Here is a 23,470-nt window from a genome sequence, read left to right as displayed (position 1 = left end):
TGAGTTTTTTCTTTCTTGGGGACAGTCCTATAAGCTGGCAGTCAGCAAAACAGAAGGTGGTGGCTCAATCAAGTTGTGAGGCTTAGTATATTGCTGCTGCTGCTGCAAACCAAGGGGTTTGGTTAGCAAGGCTGCTGGCTGAGATACTTGATTCAGCTGTCAGCAAGCCATTGCTGCGGGTAGACAACAAGTCTGCCATCTCGCTGATGAAAAATCCAGTGCATCATGACCGGAGTAAGCACATTGATGTCAAACTTCATGTCATCCGGGACTATGCACAATCTGGCCAAATTGAGGTGAAGTTCATTGGAACAAATGAGCAGCTGGGTGACATTCTCACAAAGCCACTCGGGAAGAAAAAGTTTTGGAAGCTCTGCACCAAGATTGGCCTGAACTCTGGTGAGTAGCTTAGTTCAGTTGCACAAGACTTAGGAGGAGAATTGTTGAATAATTCTTGTGCAAGTAGGTCAGTTTTCAGAGTCTGTTGCTTTCTTTCAGTTAGAGTGCATGGCTGAATTAGCTGGCCGTGCGCGTAGTTGGCTCAGACATGTGCACATTCGCACGGGAGCGAGTCTTGCGCGCCACGACCCTGAAGTTTGGGATGGCAGGCTTCGTCAAGGGGTGGTGGCGTGTTTGTAGGGCTCATGGCCTGTTGTAATCTGTTTCATATATTGGTAATAGAGTTCAGAAAAGCAGCAAGTCAGGCTGCACCAAACAGGACTGTTTCTCTGTGTTGTTCCAGATGTTCGCGTGAGTTTGTGTGCGTGTGTGTTCCAGTGAGCTCGCCGGCGGCGCAATCGCGGCGTCGACACTCCAGCGATCTCCGACAATTGGACACTGTACTGTAAACGTGCTTGCGGTCCAGTGATGAGCTCTAGGCCACCCGCCCAGATTCGATTCCTAGTCTGGGATCGGCCCGGTGTGGCACCAGGGAGTTTTCCCGGAGGGAGCAGAGCGGGTGTGTGTGCATGCCTACCTGCTCTTGGCGCTGTTAAAAAAAAAAGCAGCGCATACTTTTCTGCTACAGATACTCCTCCCCACTACAAGCTGTAAACTAGTCATGCTCACGTTATAGTAGTGAGAAATGATTTTGTTATTCCTAATTAATTATAACGGTTGTGATTGAAATCATTGTGTTTATAGTTTCTGGAGTCTTAATAAATGCAAATGCATTAGAAACAGAAAAATAAAATCTATTTAAGTATTTGATTGATTGGCTTCATACATTTCTCTACATAATAGTTTCTAGGTACTTGAGATTATTTTAATTTGCTAAACCTTATTACAATGTAGATTAACATACTGTGGGACGGATAGGGTGTCTCCTGGTGATGTTCAAAAAACAGTGCCTACTTTTATGCTGCAGACATTCCTGCCACCAAGTTGTCCCATGGTGCCCAAAACGAGACATACCAACAGTCTACGGTACTTTTCTGCTGCAGACGCTCCTCCCCACTACTGTCCCATGTTTCCCAAAAAGAGATATATACCCCCTCTATCACACAAAGACTGTTTATTTGAAAATTTTCAAACACATCACATGTAGCGAGAAATAACTTTGTTAGTTGTTACCCTTAGTTAATTATAACAGTTATGATTGAAATCACATTGTTTATAGTTTCTAAGATCCTTAGTACTTGATTGGCTCTGTACCTTTCTCTACATAACAGTTTCTTGATACTTGATATTACTTTAATTAGATAAATCTTATGTAAAGGAATAGTCTTTGCTAAATGAATAGTTTTTTGGACGGAAGAAGTCTCATGACGATGTTCAAAAACTATGCTTACTTTTCTACTGCAACCGCTCCTCCCCACTACAAGTTGTCCTATGGTGCCTAAAACGAGATATACTGGACTTGTTTGGTTTAGAGTTCCTATAACACGTGTCCCGGGACGAGAATTTTGCATGCATGAAGTATTAAATGAAGTTGATTTGCAAAATATTTTTAGGAATGGATGTAACTTTTCGCGACAAATCTAATAATGACAATTAATTGATGATTAATACTACAGTAACTATCCTCTATTAACGCGATCAAAGACCTCATTTGATTCGTCAGGGTTTCTAGAGCAGGGGTCCTGAAGTTTGTTTTGCAAACAACCTTTATTTAACATCCCTAATGGGCAGTCAAACCTCGTTCTAGAAATCCTAGAATCCAAACCAAACAAGACTACTATTAACAATGCATGCCTTGTTCTAGGAATCCTAGAATCCAAACCAAACAAGACCACTATTAACAATGCATACTTTTCTGCTCCGGACGCTCCTCCCCATTACAAGTTGTCTCACGGTGCTGAAGACCAGAATTACTCCCTCCGTCCCATAAAGTCCGTTCGTTTAAAAAATTTCAGGTACATTACTAGTAGTGAGAAATAATCTTATTACCCTAATTAACTATATCATGTGTGATTGAAAACTGCGTTGTTTATAGTTCTAAGATCCTTAATAAATATAAATGCATTGGAAATAGAAAAATAGTAACTACTTAAGTATGTGATTGGCTTCATACCTTTCTCTACATAATAGTTTTTTTACTTAATATTATTTTAATTGGATGAATTTTATTACAATATAAATGAACAATCTATTTTAGAGACTAAATGAACAGATTTTTGGAACCTAGGGAAGACGCTGGAGTACAATCTCGCCCATGTCGCCGAGGGGAGCGCACCTTTTGAAATTTTATGATCAGTGCTAAGAAGTGCAAAAGATTCTTTCTTAAACCACGATTCATACAGTCACCAATCGAATTTTGATCGGGCACACATCCCAACGTGCTATACATCCGACGGTATACGAGCCGGTCCACTCTCCTATACTAGTAAGTTGATCGGAAAACTGCTGAGATTTCTAGAAAACACTAGGCAATATTAAATAAAGAGGTATTAAATAAAGATAGTTTATAAAACAAACTCCAGAACTTCTGTGCTAGTTAGTGTTCACAACTTTGACTGTTAATTAGGAGTACTGAATAAAGCTAGTTTACAAAACCAACTCCAACTCCTACGCTAGGAACTCTGACAAAACTAATGAAGTCATTGACTGCATGATTAAAAAATAATTACTGTAGTATTACTATAGCTAATCATCAATTAATTATCGTTATTAGATTCGTTGTAAAAAATTACACTCACTCTTAAAAGATTTTGTAAATAGATTTCATTTTAGAATTTATTCATGGAACTAGAAACTAGAGAACGGGGACCAACGGGGCCATGCGGTTGCTCGAGTTTCGCACACTGCAGTAATTCTAATGTTGTTGCGCACGGCGGTCTACAGAGTCTGTCTGCCCGGAGACTGCCCGTCTAGAGTTTTGGGCAAAAAATTTTCATAACGTTTGCAACACTAATTAGAAATATTAAATATAGACTAACTATAAAATTAATTACACGGATGGATGGAAAATCGTGAGACGAATCTATTAAATTTAATTAATTCATCATTAAAGGTTGTTTACTATAGCACAATAATATCTAATCATTACACAATTAGGTTCATTAGATTCGTCTTGCGATTTCACGCGGAGTTATAAAATACGTTGTTAGTTATTGACATTTAATATTTCTAATCAGTGGTCAAAAGTTCCGACATTACTGCAACATAGGAAATATTTTGGGAACTGGGGCTGACGACCAACCACGACCATGACGAAACCGACAGGGGCATGTGCGTCCATTCATTCACGCGGTATTTGGTGGCCACCTGCGCACCCATATGCTCTGTGCTCCGTGCTCTGTGCTGTGCTCTGTTCTCTGTCCAGCACGTTCTGTCCTCGTTCACTCTCTACACCATTTCTCACCACCCTGCGCGCCTCCTGCACTACAGCTTAAGCTCTGTGTGGGGAACTGGGCATTGATCCCTGCCTACCCACCGGAGAAGCTCGGATCTTGGCAGTAGGGCATCGGGTTTCGGTGGCAAGGAGCTAGATCTTGGGCTTGCCGGTCGATCATAGATGGAGGCGGTTAGATCCACCCCCGTGGAGATAAGAAGCATTTGACTCTGAGGAGCTGGTTTTAGTCGCCAGAGAGTCAACGATATCGAGGTGCATCACCAACCAATTCAACTTAAGTTTACTGATGGGAAGATGTGGGCACTTCTTTTTAGTTCCATCAGACGATTCAGACATCCTAAAACTGGGTTTTAGTTCGTCAGTCATGCCACACTGCAAGGCTGTCCCTAGTCAGGTTCGGTTATTTGATCTTGTACCTACTCCATCATCATGTTGCACTGTGCTTTCAATGCAAAGCTCAAGCATGGCTCACGATGCATCCTGCATAGTGATTTTTTACTCTTTTTTTTGTAAAAGGTAGTATATGTTTCAATCTTCTCATCCTGGGGTCTGTAATGTGTACTGCAGAAGTTACAGGACATAGCTATGGAACCAGAGGATGTATCATTTCAATTCTTACAAGAAATTACAAATGGTTTCTCTAAGAACCGGATACTTGGTGAAGGAGCATTTGGAGTTGTTTACAGGGTAAGATTTGGGCATGCATGATTGGCTTTTACAAACAAATATATCCTAGTCCTGATGAGCACTGACAACATATATTTGGCAGGGAGTAACTAAAAATGGTGATGATGTTGCTGTGAAAAAACTGAAGCTTCGTCCTGATGTCAATCTTGACATGAAGCTGTTCCAAAATGAGTTCTATAACCTCACAAAACTTAAGCATCAAAACGTTGTACAGATTCTTGGCTATTGCTATGAAACAGAGGGAAAACATTTTATCCAACCTGATGGAAGTAAGGTGTTTGTTGATGAAATCCATATAGCTCTCTGCTTCGAGTATTTGCACAATGGGAGTCTCGAAAAGCATCTTTCCGGTACGATGCAGCTTCACTTTTTTTATGTCTTGAAAGAAATTTTTTATATTTTTATTTCATTAATAGTATTTTTGGTTGCAAATGCAGATGATTTTGATAAACTTGACTGGAACACCCGGTTCAAAATAATTAAGGGAATTTGTGACGGTCTGAAGTATATTCATGATGACTTGGAAGAACCTATCTACCACTTGGACCTAAAACCTGACAATATATTGCTAGATATGGAAATGGTGCCAAAGATTGCAGGTTTTGGTTTGTCCCCAATCTTTGGTAATAAACCAACACGGATCACAGAAAACCCATATGGGACACCGTAAGTTGAATGCCTCTACTGAAAATATCATTTTCCTCAAATCCAAAAAAATGTGTGTGTTATAAAATTATTGCATGTATGCACTGCAGTGGGTACCAGCCACCAGAATATATCGAAAAAGGTGAAATCTCAGCAAAGTTTGACATATTCAGCTTGGGTGTTGTCATTATAAAGATTGTGTTAGGATCCAAGGGCTATCCCAATTGTCTTGATCAAGTGAGAAATGATAGCTCTTTTAACAGTAACATCTTTTAATTTAATACTATGTCATATTTATATTGTAATGGTATCATCTCTGCTTGACTTTCTCTTTATTAGGTCCAAACAAACTGGAGGAATAGGTTGCAGGCAACATGTACAGATGATTTGTTTAAAGAATATTGCCACCAAGTAGACACATGCATTCAGATAGCATTGAGCTGTGTGGAGATAGATAGCTGCAAAAGGCCTGATATAGTGACAATCACTGAGAAGCTGAATGAGATTGAAATTGACGTTCGTGAGGTAATTAATATCTTCTGTAGAGGCATATAATGGATAGCTAGAATTGAAATTAAACTTACTACAGGCACAATCATGTGTTGAGTTTGCTTAGTACGTTATGTCTTTCGAGTATATTAGGAATTGATTTTCAACAATGTTGATCTCTCCATGATTAATGAGACTAAGAACATAAATCAGGTTTGAATCCTCTAAAACTGATATTGATTATGTTGAGTCATATTATTCATGGGAAGAAATCACAACTCTGTTATAGTTTATGTTATCTTTTGTTTGCAATCGAAAACTATATTGTCATATTTTCATGTAGAAACTGGATAATCGGCACATGGGACAACAGCTCTTGATTAATAAGTTTCTTTTAGGTACTAAATATTTTGGTAAAAAAATTACATTGTCATGGCTATTTATTGTGAAACTTAGGTTCAATATTACATTGTGTCTTGACAAATAGAAAAATTAGAATTTATACACTATTTATACATTAGTTCCTCTAATAAAATATGTTTTCCATTTTATGATTCATCATCTCCAAGCTTTGACGTCCAGTATATAAATAACGACTGAGGTTAACAATGCAATACTATCAATACTGATATTACCTGAAATGTCATGAAAATTTATTTCCAATTTTTATTTAAATTACAGAGTTCAAAGAAATTTTTTGTCCTAATGTTGACCATGGAAAATTGCTTTTGTGACTCTATTTAAATTGTCTAGTTTGTTGACAAAACCAACTGGAATCTTGTAACTTCCCAAGAAAGGATGTCATGGAACTGTTTCCAGAATTCCAATCGATAATAGCAAGATAGAGATGAGAACAGAATCAAGGGATATCGCAAATCAACACCAGAATATTATTTTGAGGCCAGACCCTAGTTGCAATGATGCATTGGAAACATCATCAGATATGGTAGAAGAACACATTGTAGGGAGGGCAGAAGAAAAAGAGAAAGTAATGGCCTCTTTGCTTGAGGCCATATCAGAAAAGATCGTAATCCTTCCTATACATGGTATTGGAGGCATTGGCAAGACAACTTTTGCAAGACTGATTTATAATGATCCAAAGTTCAATTGTTATTCTAAGGTATGGGTCCATGTTTCCCAGAGTTTTGACTCAAATAAGATTTATGAGTCTATAATTTTACAGTTATCTGGAAAAGAGAGTCTGGCTAATAATGAAAGTAAGATGGTACATAGTTGCCTCAAGAAACTACTTTGTGGTGAGAAGATTTTGATTGTTTTAGATGACTTATGGGAGGATAATCAGTTCCTATTGCAGGAGTTGAAGGATATGTTATATCATGATGAGAGCAATATAACAATTTTAGTAACAACACGTAGTGAACGTGTTGCGGAAAGAATTTGTACTAACCTTCAACCACATAGGATATTACCCTTGACAAATGACATGTGCTGGGATATAATAAAACAAAAAAGTGGTTTCAAAGATAGAAATGATAAAGAACAGCTCGCAGGTATCGGACGGGAGATTGCTCAGAAGTGTGGTGGTGTGCCTTTAGCAGCTCTATCTCTTGGGTTCACTTTACGGTCCATGAATTTTGATGAATGGATCAAAGTGAAAGACAATGATATCTGGAATGAACCTGTTTCAAAGGATTTATTTTTTCCAAATCATGTTCTTGCATCCTCGATGTTAAGTTATCACTATATGTCTCCATGTTTGAAGCCATGTTTTACCTATTGTGCAACCTTTCCAAAAGGTCAGAAAATAGTTAAAGATTATCTTATTTACCAATGGATTGCTTTGGATTTCATCAAGCCAACAAAACTACACACGAATATGGAGGTTTGTGAGGGATATATTTTGCAGCTCCTTGGATTGTCTTTTTTTCAACAACCAACGTCACCTAAGGTGTGTCATTTCTACATACTAGTACCACATTCAAATTTTTCTTTCTTCTTGAATCAATTGAAAAGAAACCTACATATGTAACTTTTGGTTATTCCATGCTGAAAACATACACGATACATTCTATTGGAACAACCTCAACCACTTAACATAATAATGTAGCGGTAGTTCATAATTATTAAAATGTTAGTGGTGAAGAGCTAATATTTTGACAAAATAGAATCTTTAATCTTATAGCAATAAAGAAAAACATTAGAGAAACACTACTAGAAAACAAGATATCAGTCCAACCTAAATATACCGGTAGGGGTAGGGTCTAGTTCCTACTGTATATTTGAGTGGATGAAAGATTACAGAGACCTTAAGCAACCGGTACTAATAAAAGGTCTACATTATTAGTACCCGGTACTAATGTATTGCCTTTACCGGTTCGTGTTACCATCCGTACTAAATGGTCCTCCTTATGTTCAAAAGAAAAGTATCTCTTTCCCCATCACAACTGCTATGTAGGTGAGATGGTAAGCCTGAGAGCTCCTGACGGTGGGTGAGTACCACAAGCAGGGATTCAAGGAACCCCCATTTAGAGATTCGTCCAGGGGGTGAACATGCTGCCAACTTCTGCAATAGCTTGTGAAAAAAATAGAACACATGGAGAGTTTTTACCCAGGTTCAGGCCTCCCGGAGGATAATAGCCCTACGTTCTGCTTCTCTTTATATTTTGCGGTTGTGTATGAATTTAAGATTACACGGAGCAAGATCTCATGCTTCAGCTCTAGAATCTCAAGGACAGAAGAAGCCCCCATTTTCCTTGCCCTGCGTCTCCTCTTTTAAAATCCAAGAGGGATCCCCACACCGGGCCGTGTAAAGACAAAAAGGTGAGATGTCCTCCTTGAGGCCACGCGTCCTTCATGCATGGACTTTCATCTTTAATGTGTGCAGGTGCATGTCTCTGTCACATGCACCATCCTCTCTCACCTTGGGCCTTGTGCAGCAAGTGGGCAAGAGAGAGAGAGAGGTATAGCATTTAATATGCATGTCCCCTCCTTAATGGACATGCATCCCAGGGTGCACAGCCGGCACATGCATCCCGGGGTGACCATTTCCATCCCCGGGTGCCCATTTCTACTTTGTATATTGCATGCATGCATGCATCTCTATCCACTCATTTGCTCCTTCATGGTGAGAGGATATGAGAGAGAGAGAGAGCTCGTGATGCTACTTTATATCATGTCATGTCTTGTCTCTAGGGAGAGACTTGGGTGCATGCACACCCTGGGGTACATGCATGCTTTCTCTATTAATGCTGGAGTGATCCTTGTCTTGGGGCATGCGCATGCATGTCAGGATAAGGTAGCAGGTGGTAGACCTGCATGCCCTTCCGTCAACCTGGGGTTATTTTAATAATGCATGCTCCTATAACTGTCATAGCTTTTCCTTCAGAGCAAAGGAAACTATCGCCTCTCGGGGCGCCGAGCTACACCCGGGGTCCACGAGGGTGCAGAGCCGCACCCCAGGACAGGGGGCTTAGGTGGGCCCATCTCTCAGGCCACTCTCTTCGCAAGCCATGGCAGTTGAGTGTCTCCATGAATCGTCTGCAAAGGGGACCCCCCCATTCCCTTTATGCCGACAGCTCCCAAGTTGAGTCCTAAGCACTGCATGCGCGCATATTTCCTATGAAAAATCACGGGTTGTGGCATTCTCCCAGAGTCGAAATATCGTTTTGACATTTTATGCTTTGGTAGCAACCAGTACTAAATGAACTATTAGTACCGGGTGTATGACCCCATACTGATGATCGTGATTTTCAGTCTCAGCTTCTTAGTAGCTGTTGCGGAACCAGTACTAATAGGTTGTTTTCTTGTAGTGAAATTATTGAGTTGCATGCTCCAACCAATTCAACCCAAAAGATTAAGCTGAGGTGTGAAATTCACTTATATTCCAGCACTCCCCCCTCATGTGGAGCCTCCCTCAGGCCTGAGACGTGGAATAGGAGCGAGTAGCAATTATTTTATTTAATTGTGCTAACCAGAATTCGAACTCGAGACTTCTAACTTTGATACCATATTGAGTTGCATGCACCAACCAATTCAACCCAAAAGGCTAAGCTGATGGAGAGAGGTGGGCTATTCACTTATATTCCAACAGAAATCACATATAGGCTGACACATTGTAGCCAGAATCTATTATACTACATCAAGTCACAAATAAATGATGTTTTCTCTTTTTTAGGTTTGGTTAGGGTCAATCATTTCAAACTCATTATAATGAAAAGGTTGAGTAGACTTGTCTTAAAATTTAATTTTGTAAAAATATACATCTGGGGTTATCGGGATGTTGTCGATACTTGAGGGAAATAATTTGGAATATTTCCATCTAAATATACATTATAATAAAAAGTACTAGTCAAAGATTTAATTCATTGACTCCAAACAATTACCAGTTCTTTGTGACTGGAAGGAGTAGTTTAAGTTGGACAATTGAGGAGTGCAATGTGTTAAGTCAATTCTGTTTCCTTTAGATTACAATGTAAATAATGTATACTCTTTTTATATGTTATTATCAGTGTGGAGGAACATAAGATTTTCTATTTTTACCCAGAGGCACCAATATGTCGCTATTGCAAAGAGGGTTATCCCAAACAGTCTTGCAAACCCTAGGTGTTCTAATTGTTGAATAAGAAATGGATCTGTTGTTTCCCTCAGATATAAACTAAGTATCATTGTATTTGTTGGAACCCTCTGATATAAAAAATTCAAACCAAAAAGATCTAATTTTGAGAGATAAAGAATTAAAATATTGATGTGTAAAACATGATCCAATAATGTTTAGTTTTTAGCCCGTCTCAGTCCATATGTTCCGTTTTGATGGAATTTGTCCCAGCTTGCTACAACTAATCGAAGATCCACATTGGATTTGTAGTTGGGGGGCTAGAATAATGTGATTTAAAAGTTCTAGATCCAGGATTTTTTGTGAGTTAATAATATTTAGTTTCAAATGAAAAAAATGAATTGAACCTCTACCAAACAGGGCTTTTTAAAAAATTAAATAGGTTTTGGTCAGCTTATAATCTTTATCTCGCTCCAAATAAAACATCAAGTCTAACATCATGCGCCCCGCAAGGATCACTTACGCCATACACACAGGATGTCCAAACACCTAGACCACAATGCCGAGTAAGCATGGGGGTTAGCTCAGACCCCAAATTGTTCAGATCAACTCAGACGCTAGGTGGTGTGGTGGACCACACAGTCCTATGACATATATGGAAGGCATTATTATCTACTAGAATTAGTACGTGGTTTAATCAGTTACTAGTGGGATGCACGTGCAAGACACGTGTTTAAAAGTAATATCAATAACTAAAACAATTTGTTTATTAATAATTAGAATGATTTCAAACTAATGTCATATATCACCGAGGGTTGATCGATGATCGTATGTTTTGGATGGGTACCTGTCCGCCCATCTATAGTCGGGGGGACAAATTTATATGGAAAGTCTTAGCCCAATACTATCAGAGTCCTACCAAATGCATATCGAGTAGTTTCTTTCTATCGACTAGTTCTACTTCTGTACGAGTAGTTACATATGAGATAAGGTACATCTATGCTTTGTCCCTTACTCTACAACATTCTATGCCTATGAGTAATCCCGCTAGCCCGGATCTGATAGTTGGGGGCGGGGGTGTTGACCTGCCCCTGGAAATCAATTTGAAGGGGCGGGGGGAGGGTGAACCTCCCTGGAAATGGAGCGGTTGAACCCCCAACCCGGCCATACAAATGGCGCCCATCTATAGGGGCGGATGATGGGGTGACCCACCCTACAAATTGATTTTCACGAGTGGGTCAATTGCTACAGTACACCACTAGCTTTGTAGGAACTTTTAGTTCACCTCTGAAAAAAAAATTAGAGTGTTGCTACAAATCGATTTTTAGTAGTGTGGCATAGTGTTCTTGCCTAACTTTCGGTCCGTTCACAAATACTGACCAAACTTCAGCATTTCTTTGAAACAAATAAACATTCCGCGACTACCCCTATACAAACGAATTCAGTAGTCACAGTCTAGTAAACACGATCCCCAACGATGCTATAGCGTCCTACTATATTGGGTCATGATAGTTGAGAACGTGCTAGATGGCTAGACGTGAAACTGAGAACAATAATGCTTTACCGTAAACGTGGCTGATCACGTTCTGTTGTAGATAGGATAGTTCGGTTAGGTTACCGAGTCCTACAGCTGCACCTACGGCACTCGCCACAATCCGTTTTCCCTGGAGATCGTTGGCACTCGAGTGTGCACCGGCCATGTATATGTACAACCTCCCTGAGATCAATTCAGTTGAGTTGCCTCACACTCTCGTTCATGGTACCATTCGCCATCCGATCCTAACTCGCTTCCGCTCCTTCTCCTCTCCTTCATCTTCTCTGCAATGGCATCGAGCTCTAGCTCGGACGACGGCAATCCCTTCAACGCCGCCGCGCCTGTGTCCATCTCAGCGGCGACAACGCAACTGATCAGCATCAAGTCGCATGTTCCTGTGACCCTTGGTGTCGGCGACTCCGACTTCACCATCTGGCGCACCTTCTTCAACATTGTGTTCCGCAAGTTCGGCATCGAGGATCATGTCGATGGCAAGATCGACGCACGCGCCATGCTCCTCGACACTGAGTGGACATAGATCGACACCTGCATCGTCTCCTGGCTCTACACCACTCTCTCCGCCGAACTGCTCTCCGCCGTCGTCATTGGCGTATCTAGCGGGGTGGACGGGTGGGCCCAGGCCCACCCTAAACTTTGCATCTCCAAGGTATACAAATAAAAGTTATTCAGCTACCAAATAACATGTATGCAAATTTAAGATTTAATTGTTGGTTTTCTAATGTTTGAAATTGTACGATACCTTATTACTATATTATTAGGTATCTTTGATGAGTTTTATACTAGTATAGTACGATATATTTGCCGTCATAAAATTTTTATGTTAAGTTGGACCACCCTAACTCAAAATTCTAGATTCGCCACTGGCCGTCGTCCAGCCGCACGACAATGCCTACACCGCCTGGACGTCCATCGGCTCCCAGTTCCTTGACAACATCGTGCAACTCACCATCCAGCTACGCCAGGTGCTCCACACCCTCTGCCAGGGCGACCTCACGGTGACCGAGTACTGCAACCAGCTCAAGGACCTGGCGGACAAGCTGCGCGACGTCGGCGCACCTCTCACCGATGAGAACCTCGTCATCAACCTCCTGAGCGGGGTGAACGACAAGTTCGCCAACTGCATCCCCCTCACCTATGATGTTTCTCCAGGTGCATTCCTTTCTTCTCCTGGAGGAGATCTGGGCTGCTAATCGGGCGCAGTAGGCTGCCTCCACTGCCCTCCTCGCTGCGTCTCGATCTGCCACTTCGTCCCCACCACGCCTGCTGTCGGATCGGGCTCCTCCAATGCGGCTCCTACCCCCAACCCCATCAGTGGCGGTCATGACCGCCCACGCAAGCGCAAGAAGCAGTACGCTCGTGCCGGCTATTCCTCGAGCGGCCAGTCCACGGGCGCCCCTTCTGCCACGACACGCTGCGCGCCCACGGCGTCCTGGGTAAACTCCTGGACCGGCGTCGTGCAAGCCTGGCCGCTAGCCAACCTCCCTACAACCCCACTTAGTGCTGGTGTCCTTGGTGCGCGCCCCGGCACTGTGCCTCAGCAGTCGCTCACCGCCCAGCAAGCCGCCCCGGGCACGTTGCCGCCGGCACTGTACCAGGCGCTCACCGGCCTGTCACTGCAGCCTTCACCGCCAAGCTCCACCGACTGGGTGTTCGACACCGGCGCGTCCTCCCACATGGCGGGTAACTCTGGTACGCTGTCCTCCATATCCCCATCCTCCTCTCGCATCATGCAACAATAAGACTTTCAGAGTATGCCATCTAATAAGCACTCTTGCATTTCCTATCGCGTTGGCAAACATGTTCGTCTTCCTTTCATTGAATCCAATTCCGTTTCTCCGTTTCCTTTCTGTCTTTTGCATTGTGATGTATGGACATCGTCTGTTACTAGCAATTCAGGTTTTCAATACTATCTTGTTGTGCTTGATGATTACTCCCATTACGTCTGGACGTTTCCACTTCGCCGTAAGTCCGACGTCCTCGCCACGCTTGTTTCTTTTCATGCCTTTGTGCAGACACAGTTCGGCCGACTGATCATGGCATTCCAAACCGACAATGGTCGCGAGTTCGAACAGAATGGGCGTGCCGAAAGGATCTTACGCACCCTCAGCGACAGCACACGCACCATGCTCATCCATGCCGGCGTGCCCCCTCATTCTGGCCCGACACGCTGCACACAGCCACCTATCTGCTCAGCCGACGACCGTGCACTCCCCGCAGCCATGCCACACCTTGCTTCCTCCTCTTCGGCTCAGAGCTAGACTACTCTCACCTCCGGGTGTTTGGCTGCCAGTGCTTCCCAAACAAAATGGCGACCGCGCCTCACAAGCTGGCTCCGCATTCCATTGCGTGCGTGTTCCTGGGTTACACCGATAACACAAAGGCTTACAAGTGCTATGACCCCACCACTCAGCGCGTTCTAACATCACGGCACGTCACTTTCGACGAGCATGTGTTTCCTTTTTGCCAAGTTCAGCCGTCCGCTCCAGCTCCGGCGAGCTCGCTACCTCCTCAGTATGAGCAGGTTCCGTTGCCGGTACCTCTACCACGACATGCAGCTCCGGTGCAACCCACGGCCACGTCTCCATCACCGTCTGCGGCTCCACCTGCACCATCGGAACCAGTGCAGTCGTCCCCTTCCTCGCCAGAACCGGCACCGTCTTCACCAACACCTGCTTCATCATCCGCTCCAGCGCCCGTCCTCGACACGTCCATTCCTACGCCGCCGCCTCCAGGCCATCCCATGGCCACACGATGCAAGGTCGGCGTGGTGAAGCCCAACCCGCGCTACGCCAACACTGTGGAGGTCGACGATGTTCCACGCACAGTTCGCGCGGCCCTGCATGACCCTGCCTAGTTCGCGGGCATGGAAGATGAATTCCAAGCCCTCCAGGACAACGGCACTTGGGAGCTGGTGCCATGACCGCCTGGTGTTCATGTCATCACGGGCAAATGGATCTTCGAAAACAAATTTCACACTGATGGCAAGTTGGAACGCAGGAAAGCTCATTGGGTCGTGCGCGGCTTTTCTCAACGGCCCGGCCTGGACTTCAACCAAACGTTCTCTCCAATGGTGAAGCTTGCAATGATACGGAAAATCCTGCGACTTGTGGCGGCGCGCGACTGGCCGGTGCACCAGCTCTACGTCAAGAACGCCTTCCTCCATGGCCATCTGACGGAGCAGGTGTTCTGCCACCAACCGGTGGGCTTTGTTGACCCGGCGCAGCCAGACGCGGTTTGCCTCCAGCGCAAATCACTCTACGGCTTGAAGCAGGCGCCTCGCGCCTGGTTCCAACGGTTTGCTACTCACCTGCAACAGCTAGGCTTTGTCCCCGCCAAGTCCGATAGCTCCCTCTTCGTTCTTTGTCTTGGCACAGCTGAGGAACATCTACTTCTGTACGTATGTCGACGACATTGTGCTTGCTGCCTCGACTACAGAGCTCCTACAACGCATCGTCGACCAACTCCGCCTTGAGTTTGCGATGAATGATCATGGACTCGTCAACTTCTTCCTCGGCATCCAAGTATGTCGAACGCCGTCCGGTTTCTTCCTTCCCAGGCTCAGTACGCTGAAGAAGTACTTGAACGTGCTTGCATGACGAACTACACGCCTGCTTCCACAACGGTCGACGCCAAGGGCAAGGTCTCCTCCAACTCAGGCACGCCCGTGTTTGATCCGACGCGGTATCACAGCATCGTCGGCGCGCTCCAATATCTCACCCTCACACGCCCAGAGCTCACCTACGCCGTGCAGCAGACATGTCTCCACATGCACGATTCCAAGGATGTGCACTGGACACTGGTGAAATGGATCATCTGCTACGTTCGTGGCACCATTGCCAAAGGACTGCACCTGCGATGATCCACTTTATCGACGCTTGTTGCCTACTCGGACGCGGATTGAGCAGGATTCCCGGACACGCGCCGCTCGACGTCCGGCTTTTGCGTCTTCTTTGGCGACTCCCTGGTGGCGTGGTCCTCAAAACGCCAAGCCATCGTGTCGTGTTCCAGTACGGAGGCTGAATATCGTGGCGTGGCGAACGCTGCTGCTGAGTGCTGCTGGCTTCGTCACCTTCTCGGCGAGCTTCACGTCAAGGTCGACAAGGCGACGCTTCAATACTGCAACAACATCTCCGCGGTCTACCTCACTGACAATTCGGTTCACCATGGCCGCACCAAGCATATCAAGCTTGATGTTCACTTTGTCCGAGAAAAAGTGGCCATTGGTGAACTCCGGGTTCGTCACGTTCCAACGCATCTGCAGATCGCGGACATCATGACCAAGGGGCTCTCCAAGGTGCTGTTCGAGGAATTCAGGTCCAATTTGCATCGCTGACGATGCACGAACGGGGGGTGTAAACATGGCTCATCACGATCTGTTGTAGATAGGATAGTTCGGTTAGGTTACCGAGTCCTACGGCGGCACCTACAGCACTCGCCACGATTCAATTTCCCTGGAGATCGTTGGCACTCAAGTGTGCACCGGCCATGTATATGTATATGTACAACCTCCCTGAAATCAATTCAGTTGAGTTGCCTCACACTCTCGTTCATTTACGGCACAAATAAAGGCAGCATGATAGAGGAGTTGAGTTAGGGAGTGAAGATGAGATCCTTGACAAAGATTGAAAAAAACCCATCAGAACCCTCGTCAGGCCACTATATTGAAGAGGCCATCCGACGGGAAATAAAGTCCACCATATCCATGACCGGTCATTTCCTGCCAGCGCAACGTGCTCCCCCGTCCAGCCATGCTCCTCAGCGGCCTCGCGCTTTGGCGGTCATCCCCCGCTGTCACATTCTCGTGCTTCCGCTGCCGTCTTGCCCTCCAGATCGCACGCTCCCAAGGTCGTCTAGTCCTCCTGCGGCTAGCTCCCGCAGACGCCGCGCTCTCCCTCAGTCGGCAGGTCCCCGCCGCGACCTCGCGCTTCCTCGGCCGGCCAGCCTCGCGCTCCGGGTCGGTAGTGGTAGGGAGCGGTGGCGCCGGGCCGACTGCGCAGACCTCATGGCTGACCGCGGCGAGGAACGGCGGGTCAGCCAGCTCGTCTCCTCTGCCGTGCACGGCGAGAGGTAGTCACGCGCTCCTCTGCCGCAGCGCGCCTCCTCCTCCGCGGCCTCCTTCTCCCCTGCAGTGGCACCGCCGCCGCCTTCTAATCTCCCGCGAAGAGGGTTGGCCCGTGAGGATTAAAAAGTCAGGAGAGAAAAAAAAAGTAATCTCAGGATTCGATCCTAGGCGGTCACGCCGGAGGAGGTGTTGGGGGGTGGGGGGAGCGTTGAAGCCTGGGGGCGCGAGTGTTGAAGCCTACACTACCCGAAAACCTCCTATTAGTACCAGTCCATAAGCCATGGTTAGTACCGGTTGCCGGTACTAAATTGAGAACCATTTATTACCAGTTGCTACAGCCGGTACTAAATATGTTACTCATGCCATCTAGAAAAGAAAAAGTAAATGCGGTTGTGAGGATTCAAACCATCCGACATATGCATCACATGTAACTAGGTGCGAGATGCTTTCCTTTTGAAATAGCCGTGAAGGCCTCTTTAGTACCGGCCAATAACACCGACCGGTAATAAAAGTCACTTTTTAGTACCGGTCGGTGTTATTGACCGGTACTAAATGGCCGCGCCATTTTAGTACCGGGCCAAAATACCAACCGGTACTAAAAAGTGACTTTTAGTACTGGTGGTGTTATGACCCGGTACTAAATGACATTAGAGAGCGTCAAAATTTAGAACCGTTACTAAATGCATCTCCGAGGCCATTTAGTATCGGTTCTAAATGTGACCGGTACTAACATTCATGGATGAATGACTAGTTTTATGGTAGTGCTAGTTGTTGTGGCTGTCGGATGTTGCGGTTGGTTGATAGTCGTTGATTTTTATTTATGGGATTTTCTGGGTAAGATTTGCTTGATACACAATGGTCTGGTTCTCTCAGCGTGGGCAGATCACAAGGTGGCTATAGCTTAATTTTCATCCGTTCATTAGTGGATTGATTGATGACGATGATCGAAAATGGAGGGAGTACTCAATAGTACCGGGTAAATGCCACTGTTAGTTCTGGTCGGACTGACTGGTATGACCGGTATTAACTGGAGGGCTATTTGGTACCAGTCGCAGCGACCGATACTAGATGTGTGCCACCCAGTCACAAGTCACACGAATTTTTCATGCGTAAATGCGTATGCGCGGTCGCGAGGATTCGCACTCATGACTTCCATGGTCCTGCATAGCTTCCTTACCATCCCACCTACGCATCACATGTGATTGGGTGAGAAATGATTTCCTTTTGAAATAACCCTTGGATGTCTACTTAGTACCGGGCCAAGACTCCAACTGGTACTAAATGTTACTCTTTAATACCGGTCGGTGTTATTGACCGGTACTAAATGGTCGCGCCATTTTAGTACAGTGCCAAAACACCGGTCAGTACTAAAAGGTGACTTTTAGTATAGGGTGGTGTTGTGACCCAGTACTAAAATGGCTCTGGGAGCTTTTCAAATTTGGACACTGTACTTTTATGACTTCATGCCAACTCTAGTACCGGACCAAAAGTTAACCGATACTAACGTGCGGGATGAAAGCTCATTTTTCTTGTAGTGGTTGCCCTCTTAATATTAAGTGGGGAGCATTTTAATGGTTTGTGTTTTGTTTTGTTTTGTTTTCTCTAGTTGCATATATTTCTATGTTTCTATAGTATGTCTATTTTTTGATAATGCTAGAGGTGGGTAATTTACAAGCAAGTATTAAGAGTAACTTTAACTATTATTTAATAATGAAAGAGGTGACTGATTTTTTAAAGAAAAACAAAATGGATCGAAGTATATCATATTGATTGCACACTCACAGCTATAGATACACGTATGCATTCCAGCTCTTTGAGCACATCCGACAAATTCAACCAGCAGACTTTGAGATTGATGAAGCATACAGGCGCGTCACTATTGACGAGCATGTCCCGTACCACTAAAAGAATAGTACTATTAATTAATGGTATAAATCCTGAAAAGTGTGAAAAATCACACCACAGTCAAGAACTCGAACCCAAGTAGACAGGTTGGAACACAAGGAACATAACCAAGCTAAACTGAGTTCAATGGAGTCTTCAATTATAATAATAGAATTGTTTATTTTTTATTTAATGTATGGTTGAATAGAAAAAAATTATAGGTTGGTCTTGGTATATTCATATCTTTTGATGTATATTTGCTGTTATATAATTTAAGTAGAATAAAGAAATCCTAATACTTTCTATGATGTACTTTTGATGCAGACTTGTGAAGCGTACTATGAAAAAGTTACATTTTTCACCATGCATGATGTGGTGCATGACTTGGCAATTTCACTCCTTGGCAATAAAATTCTGGATCAGAGCAAACAAGGCACTACTTGGGGAAGCAGCTGCCAATATGCATTGCTCAACGTGTGTAGCTGATCACTGAAGTTATGCTTGACTTGTCATGGAACGCTAATGGCACTGCGTTTTCTGAAAGGTGGCAGAGGCGACCTATGCATTGCTTCATTTGCACCTGCTAGGTTCCTGCGAGTATTGGATTTAAGTGAGTGCTTCATACAGTGTTTCCCAGATTCCATTGGCGAACTGAAGCAGTTGAGATATCTTAATGCTCTAGCGATCAATGTCAAAATTGTTCCAGAATGTATCACGAAACTCATCAATTTGGTTTATCTCAATCTTCATGGATCTAGTATTTCTGCCCTGCCAGAGTCAATTGGAAAACTGGAAAGGTTGATGCATCTTGATATTTCAAATTGTGACAATATACATCAATTGCCAGTCTCATTCAGGAATCTAAAAAAATTGGTGCATCTGGATTTGACACGTTGTTGGCGTATTTCAGATATATCAAAATGGTTGCAGAACATGAGCCAATTGGATCATCTGAACTTATCAGGTTGTGGAACTATTGGACACCTTACAAGAGCAATAAGGGGCCTCACAGGACTGGAATATTTGAATTTATCACATGCCTCCGCTAATGGATTACAACAAGCCCTGGTCAATCTCACTAAACTCAGGTATTTAAATTTACGAGCTAGCCTGGATGGCCGATTACATGAAAGTATTGGGAACCTATCCAATTTAGAGTGCCTAAATTTAAGTCGGAATTCTAAGCTGCGTACCATACCTGAAAGCATTGGGAACCTCAGAAAGCTCAATACACTAGACCTCTCCTATTGCAAGAATCTACGGAGGCTGCCAGGTAGCTTGTCTGCAATTAATAGTCTGAGGTTTCTACATATAAATGATTGCTGGGAGTTAGATAAGTCCACTCTGCCTCAGAATAAGAATAATTCATCCTTGGTACCCAATTTTGTTGTCCATGCTGGTGATGGTGAATCCAGCAGCAATCTTCGCGAGCTAAATGATATACATCTAACCTTTTTGGATATAAGCAGACTTGAAAATGTGAAGTCTGCAGAAGAGGTCAAGAGAATAAATCTGGCGGGAAAGAGTATTGAAAAATTAAAATTGGCATGGACTAGGAATGCTAAGAGATTTGGAGACGATGGGGAAGTTTTATCAGAACTGGTGCCACCAGCCAAACTACGATCATTATCAGTAGAAGGATATAATAGCATTAGCTTTCCATTCTGGCTAATGAGCATTGCTACTTATCTACGCAGCCTGAGTAATCTTACCCTACGGGGCTTGCCCAGTTGCAACGTCCTACCACCACTTGGTCAGTTGCCATTGCTCTGCGAGCTGAAGATCGATGGAATGGGCAGCATTAGGAAGATTGATGGGGGCTTTTACTGGGGCAGAAGAGCGTTTCCTCTACTTCGGTACTTTTCCCTATCCCATATGGATTGCCTGGAAGAGTGGAGCGCGGAGGATGGTTTGAATGAGCTCGCGTTCCCACAACTTGGGGAGTTGAGAATAAATCGCTGCCCGTTGTTGAGGTTTAAAGCATGCTCGCCTCCAGGCGTAACAGTGGTCATAGATAGTAGTGACCAAGTACTATTGTCCTCAGGGGAGAAGAACAGAGGTCACGTCCCTGATGGAAGCGTCGCTCTTGGACTGACCTGCATCAGTAAGCAAGACCTGATGATACACGGGCCCAACCCACGGTTCTTCTACACAATCCCCACTCCAACCCATGTGCTTGACGTGACACGCTGTAAGGTGCCTCTGCATCAGTGGAACTTGCTGCGCCACCTTCCAGGCCTCAAACGCATCGAAATTACTGACTGCAGTGATATTTCATGCGGCTCCACAGATTTTCGTCAATACATCTCCCTAGACTCTCTGACTGTGAAACATGGGCAAAACGGTACTGTGACGCTGCCGGAGAGGTTAGGATACACCTCTCTTGCGGTATTCTTTTGCAAAGGCATCAAGACTCTACAACTACCAGAGAGCTTACAACAACTCACATGCCTCCGGCATCTTGAGATTACTAGCTGTCCCAAACTTGTGGCGCTGCCGGAGAGGTTAGGAGACCTCACGTCTCGTGAATTTCTGGTTATACGATTGCAAGGGCATCAAGAGCCTACCAGAGAGCATCCAACAACTCACATGCCTCCAATGTCTACAAATTAGTTACTGTCCCGAACTAGTTCAGTGGTGCATATCATAGGAGAATAGGATAAAGCTCGCTCACATCAAAGACACAGTACGTGCCCTGCCAATCTATCCATTACAATATTCTTTATTTGCATTTGCTACTCTGTTTTTGCCACTTTTACACATATCCCATCTATTTTCAACTACATACCTTACTGGTTTTTTTAATCTCTTGTAGTATTATAATATATTTTCCTTCCTTTTTCTCAAGATTGTAAACAGAAGTATATAACGGTGGACTGATTTACAAATGTAAAAAAAATATGTTTTCTACTTCATAAAGATTCACTTATCTGCCAACTTCAACACCGTAGTAAATGCAAGCTTTAGCAATTACAATACAAAAGGAAATTGCAAAAACTATCTTTTTATTTTCTCAAATGCAAACTTTCTTTTCAGATATTAGATGATAAGCGGTTTTGTGTGACGGGGCAGGAACCAAAACTAAAGGTATGGTGCAAGACAGTTTCTGAAAATTTTTCTCGCCTGATTCCGACCTGCTCGTGCACAATCATGATGACGCTTCTTTTCAGAACGAAGGTGGCCCTGATTCCGACCTGCTCGTGCACAATCATGATGACGCGCTTCTTTTCAGAATGAAGGTGCCCCGACGAGTTACAATGAGAGAAAGTATGAGAATGAGGCTTCAAAGCAGCAAAGGTGAAAAATTTTGTCCTAGTATTGAAGTGCCATGTTACATGTATGCCTGCTCATTTGTTTCTTTCGGTCAACGTCGCATTCCTTGCCTCTCCTTTGGCAGGAAAGTCCTTGAGCTGATAAGACATTTTGAATCGTTAACGGCAAAGGATGAAAAGAGCGGTGCAAGTGAGGCAGCCCATGATGCCAGAGAACTAAAGGACCTGCCAGAGCTGGAGCTGACATTCATCCTGGGAACCTGGATATGCGGGATCAACTCTACTACTACGCCAGGACCCAGCGATACCAGGCGGCGTAAGACCGTGAATTCTATTTATCGGGCGCGTGATTTCCCGCCGACCTATCGCAGAAACAGCTGTCGCCCGCACACTCTGCTTTTTCAACCTCGAGCTCGCGAAGGTGGTTGGCGCCGGGGTTAAAGAGGAGGGTTGCTGGGTCTGGGGGTGGGTGATCTGAGCGGCCGCCGTCGAGGTCTTCGGAGTGGTGGAGGGCGGCAACGGACCTTAGGATTCGGGGTTCCAAGACTCCAATGACCACCGAACCTAAAGGAGGGGTCCAGAGGTGGCGGCAGCCCGGCGGTAGTGGTGGGTTGGCTGGCGGAGAGCAAGGAAGCACAGGAGCGCCGACGGCCGGCCGAGGTTGGACATCCGGAGGGTGGTGGCCGGCGGCTAGGGCGAGAAAATGGTCGGGGCAGCTGTGGCGGGTTGTGGGCGGGCAGCGCAGCAGCAAGACCCGGGGCGGAGGACGGCTGGCCGGAGGATGGAAGGTGGAAGAAGCCTTCTCCTTCGGTGATAGCTTTGTCTAATTTCACACAATGCGTTGTATAGAACCGCCCCCCCCCCCCCCCCCCCCCCAAGACTGCAGCCGAGCTGATCCTTCGCAAGGGAGGAACAGTGAGACCATGCCACAGGTGGCTGCGCCTCAGACAGACGCCGCCTAGCGGTGGTCCATCCATCACTGATCATCTTCAGATCATCTGCTGCTTCACACCTCATAAATCTACAGGGCCCGTGCTGCGGCGCTGCCTCACACCGCTCCTGGTTCCATGTATGCCTTCACGGCCACCGTCAATTCATTGTGTCTGCCACCGACGGCAATGGCAAAGGATGAGAACAAAGCAGATTTGGGAAGTTGTTAAACGGATGCTTGTGAAGAATAAGACGAAGCAAGTCAGCACGCCACATCAAGAGCAGCAGAGGAAGACGACGACGACAGCATTTCAACATAGCAACGAAAATTGTAAGTCTTATATAGATTGGATTGGACACCCTGATAGGCTTTGGACATTTTGAGCGCTTGGTAAATTTGATTTGGGTTGAACTTTTGGAAGTCTGATTTGGACAGGATGGATTTGGGATTTTACGTATTTTTTGATGGCCCCACATTGCTTTGGATTTTTATTTTCGTTCATTTCTACCCCTTACAGGTTTGAAAATATTATCGATAAGTTGACGTGGTTCTCACATTACGATAACAGTCATGCAAAGTTCTGATCTACTTGTGTCACTGTCATACTTGTGCAAATTGCACTGCTACTTAGCTTCTTTT

At 44.7% G+C, this 23,470-nt stretch overlaps 2 protein-coding genes across 4 annotated transcripts; both read left to right on the top strand.

Moving 5' to 3' along the window:
• The first annotated feature begins 3,776 nt into the window (after positions 1–3,776).
• Positions 3,777–19,124, top strand: LOC120685831 (cysteine-rich receptor-like protein kinase 11). Of its 3 annotated transcripts, XM_039967938.1 has the most exons (9): positions 3,778–4,187; positions 4,361–4,480; positions 4,563–4,830; positions 4,918–5,146; positions 5,236–5,362; positions 5,465–5,650; positions 6,399–6,734; positions 6,930–7,523; positions 18,953–19,124. In XM_039967938.1, the coding sequence occupies exons 1-9, from the start codon at positions 4,080–4,082 to the stop codon at positions 19,112–19,114; spliced, it is 2,130 nt and encodes a 709-aa protein (XP_039823872.1). In that variant the 5' UTR covers positions 3,778–4,079; the 3' UTR covers positions 19,115–19,124. The 3 variants fall into 3 exon arrangements, with proteins under 3 accessions (XP_039823871.1, XP_039823872.1, XP_039823873.1); XM_039967937.1 differs by having other exon boundaries at positions 3,777–4,187; positions 6,399–7,523; XM_039967939.1 differs by lacking the exons at positions 6,930–7,523; positions 18,953–19,124 and having other exon boundaries at positions 3,799–4,187; positions 6,368–6,738.
• On the top strand, positions 19,119–22,693 carry LOC120685832 (putative disease resistance protein RGA1). Its single transcript, XM_039967940.1, has 4 exons — positions 19,119–21,314; positions 21,665–21,715; positions 21,799–21,925; positions 22,026–22,693. The coding sequence occupies exon 1, from the start codon at positions 19,151–19,153 to the stop codon at positions 21,239–21,241; it is 2,091 nt and encodes a 696-aa protein (XP_039823874.1). The 5' UTR covers positions 19,119–19,150; the 3' UTR covers positions 21,242–21,314; positions 21,665–21,715; positions 21,799–21,925; positions 22,026–22,693.
• The last annotated feature ends 777 nt before the right edge of the window (positions 22,694–23,470 follow it).

The sequence above is a fragment of the Panicum virgatum genome, chromosome 8N, assembly GCF_016808335.1.
Source record: "Panicum virgatum strain AP13 chromosome 8N, P.virgatum_v5, whole genome shotgun sequence".
Lineage (NCBI taxonomy): Eukaryota > Viridiplantae > Streptophyta > Magnoliopsida > Poales > Poaceae > Panicum > Panicum virgatum.
The sequence above is the reverse complement of the archived record's forward strand: the minus strand, read 5'-3'. Positions and strand labels throughout refer to the sequence as shown.

Bases quoted from the DNA above. Each gene is read 5' to 3' on its own strand.
- LOC120685831 (XM_039967937.1), top strand. From the start codon at position 4,080: ATGGGAAGATGTGGGCACTTCTTTTTAGTTCCATCAGACGATTCAGAC. The intron at 5,147-5,235 runs GTAAGTTGAATG...TATGCACTGCAG, and splicing joins GAAAACCCATATGGGACACC to TGGGTACCAGCCACCAGAAT. The intron at 7,524-18,952 runs GTGTGTCATTTC...CTTTTGATGCAG, and splicing joins AACAACCAACGTCACCTAAG to ACTTGTGAAGCGTACTATGA.
- LOC120685832 (XM_039967940.1), top strand. From the start codon at position 19,151: ATGGCACTGCGTTTTCTGAAAGGTGGCAGAGGCGACCTATGCATTGCT.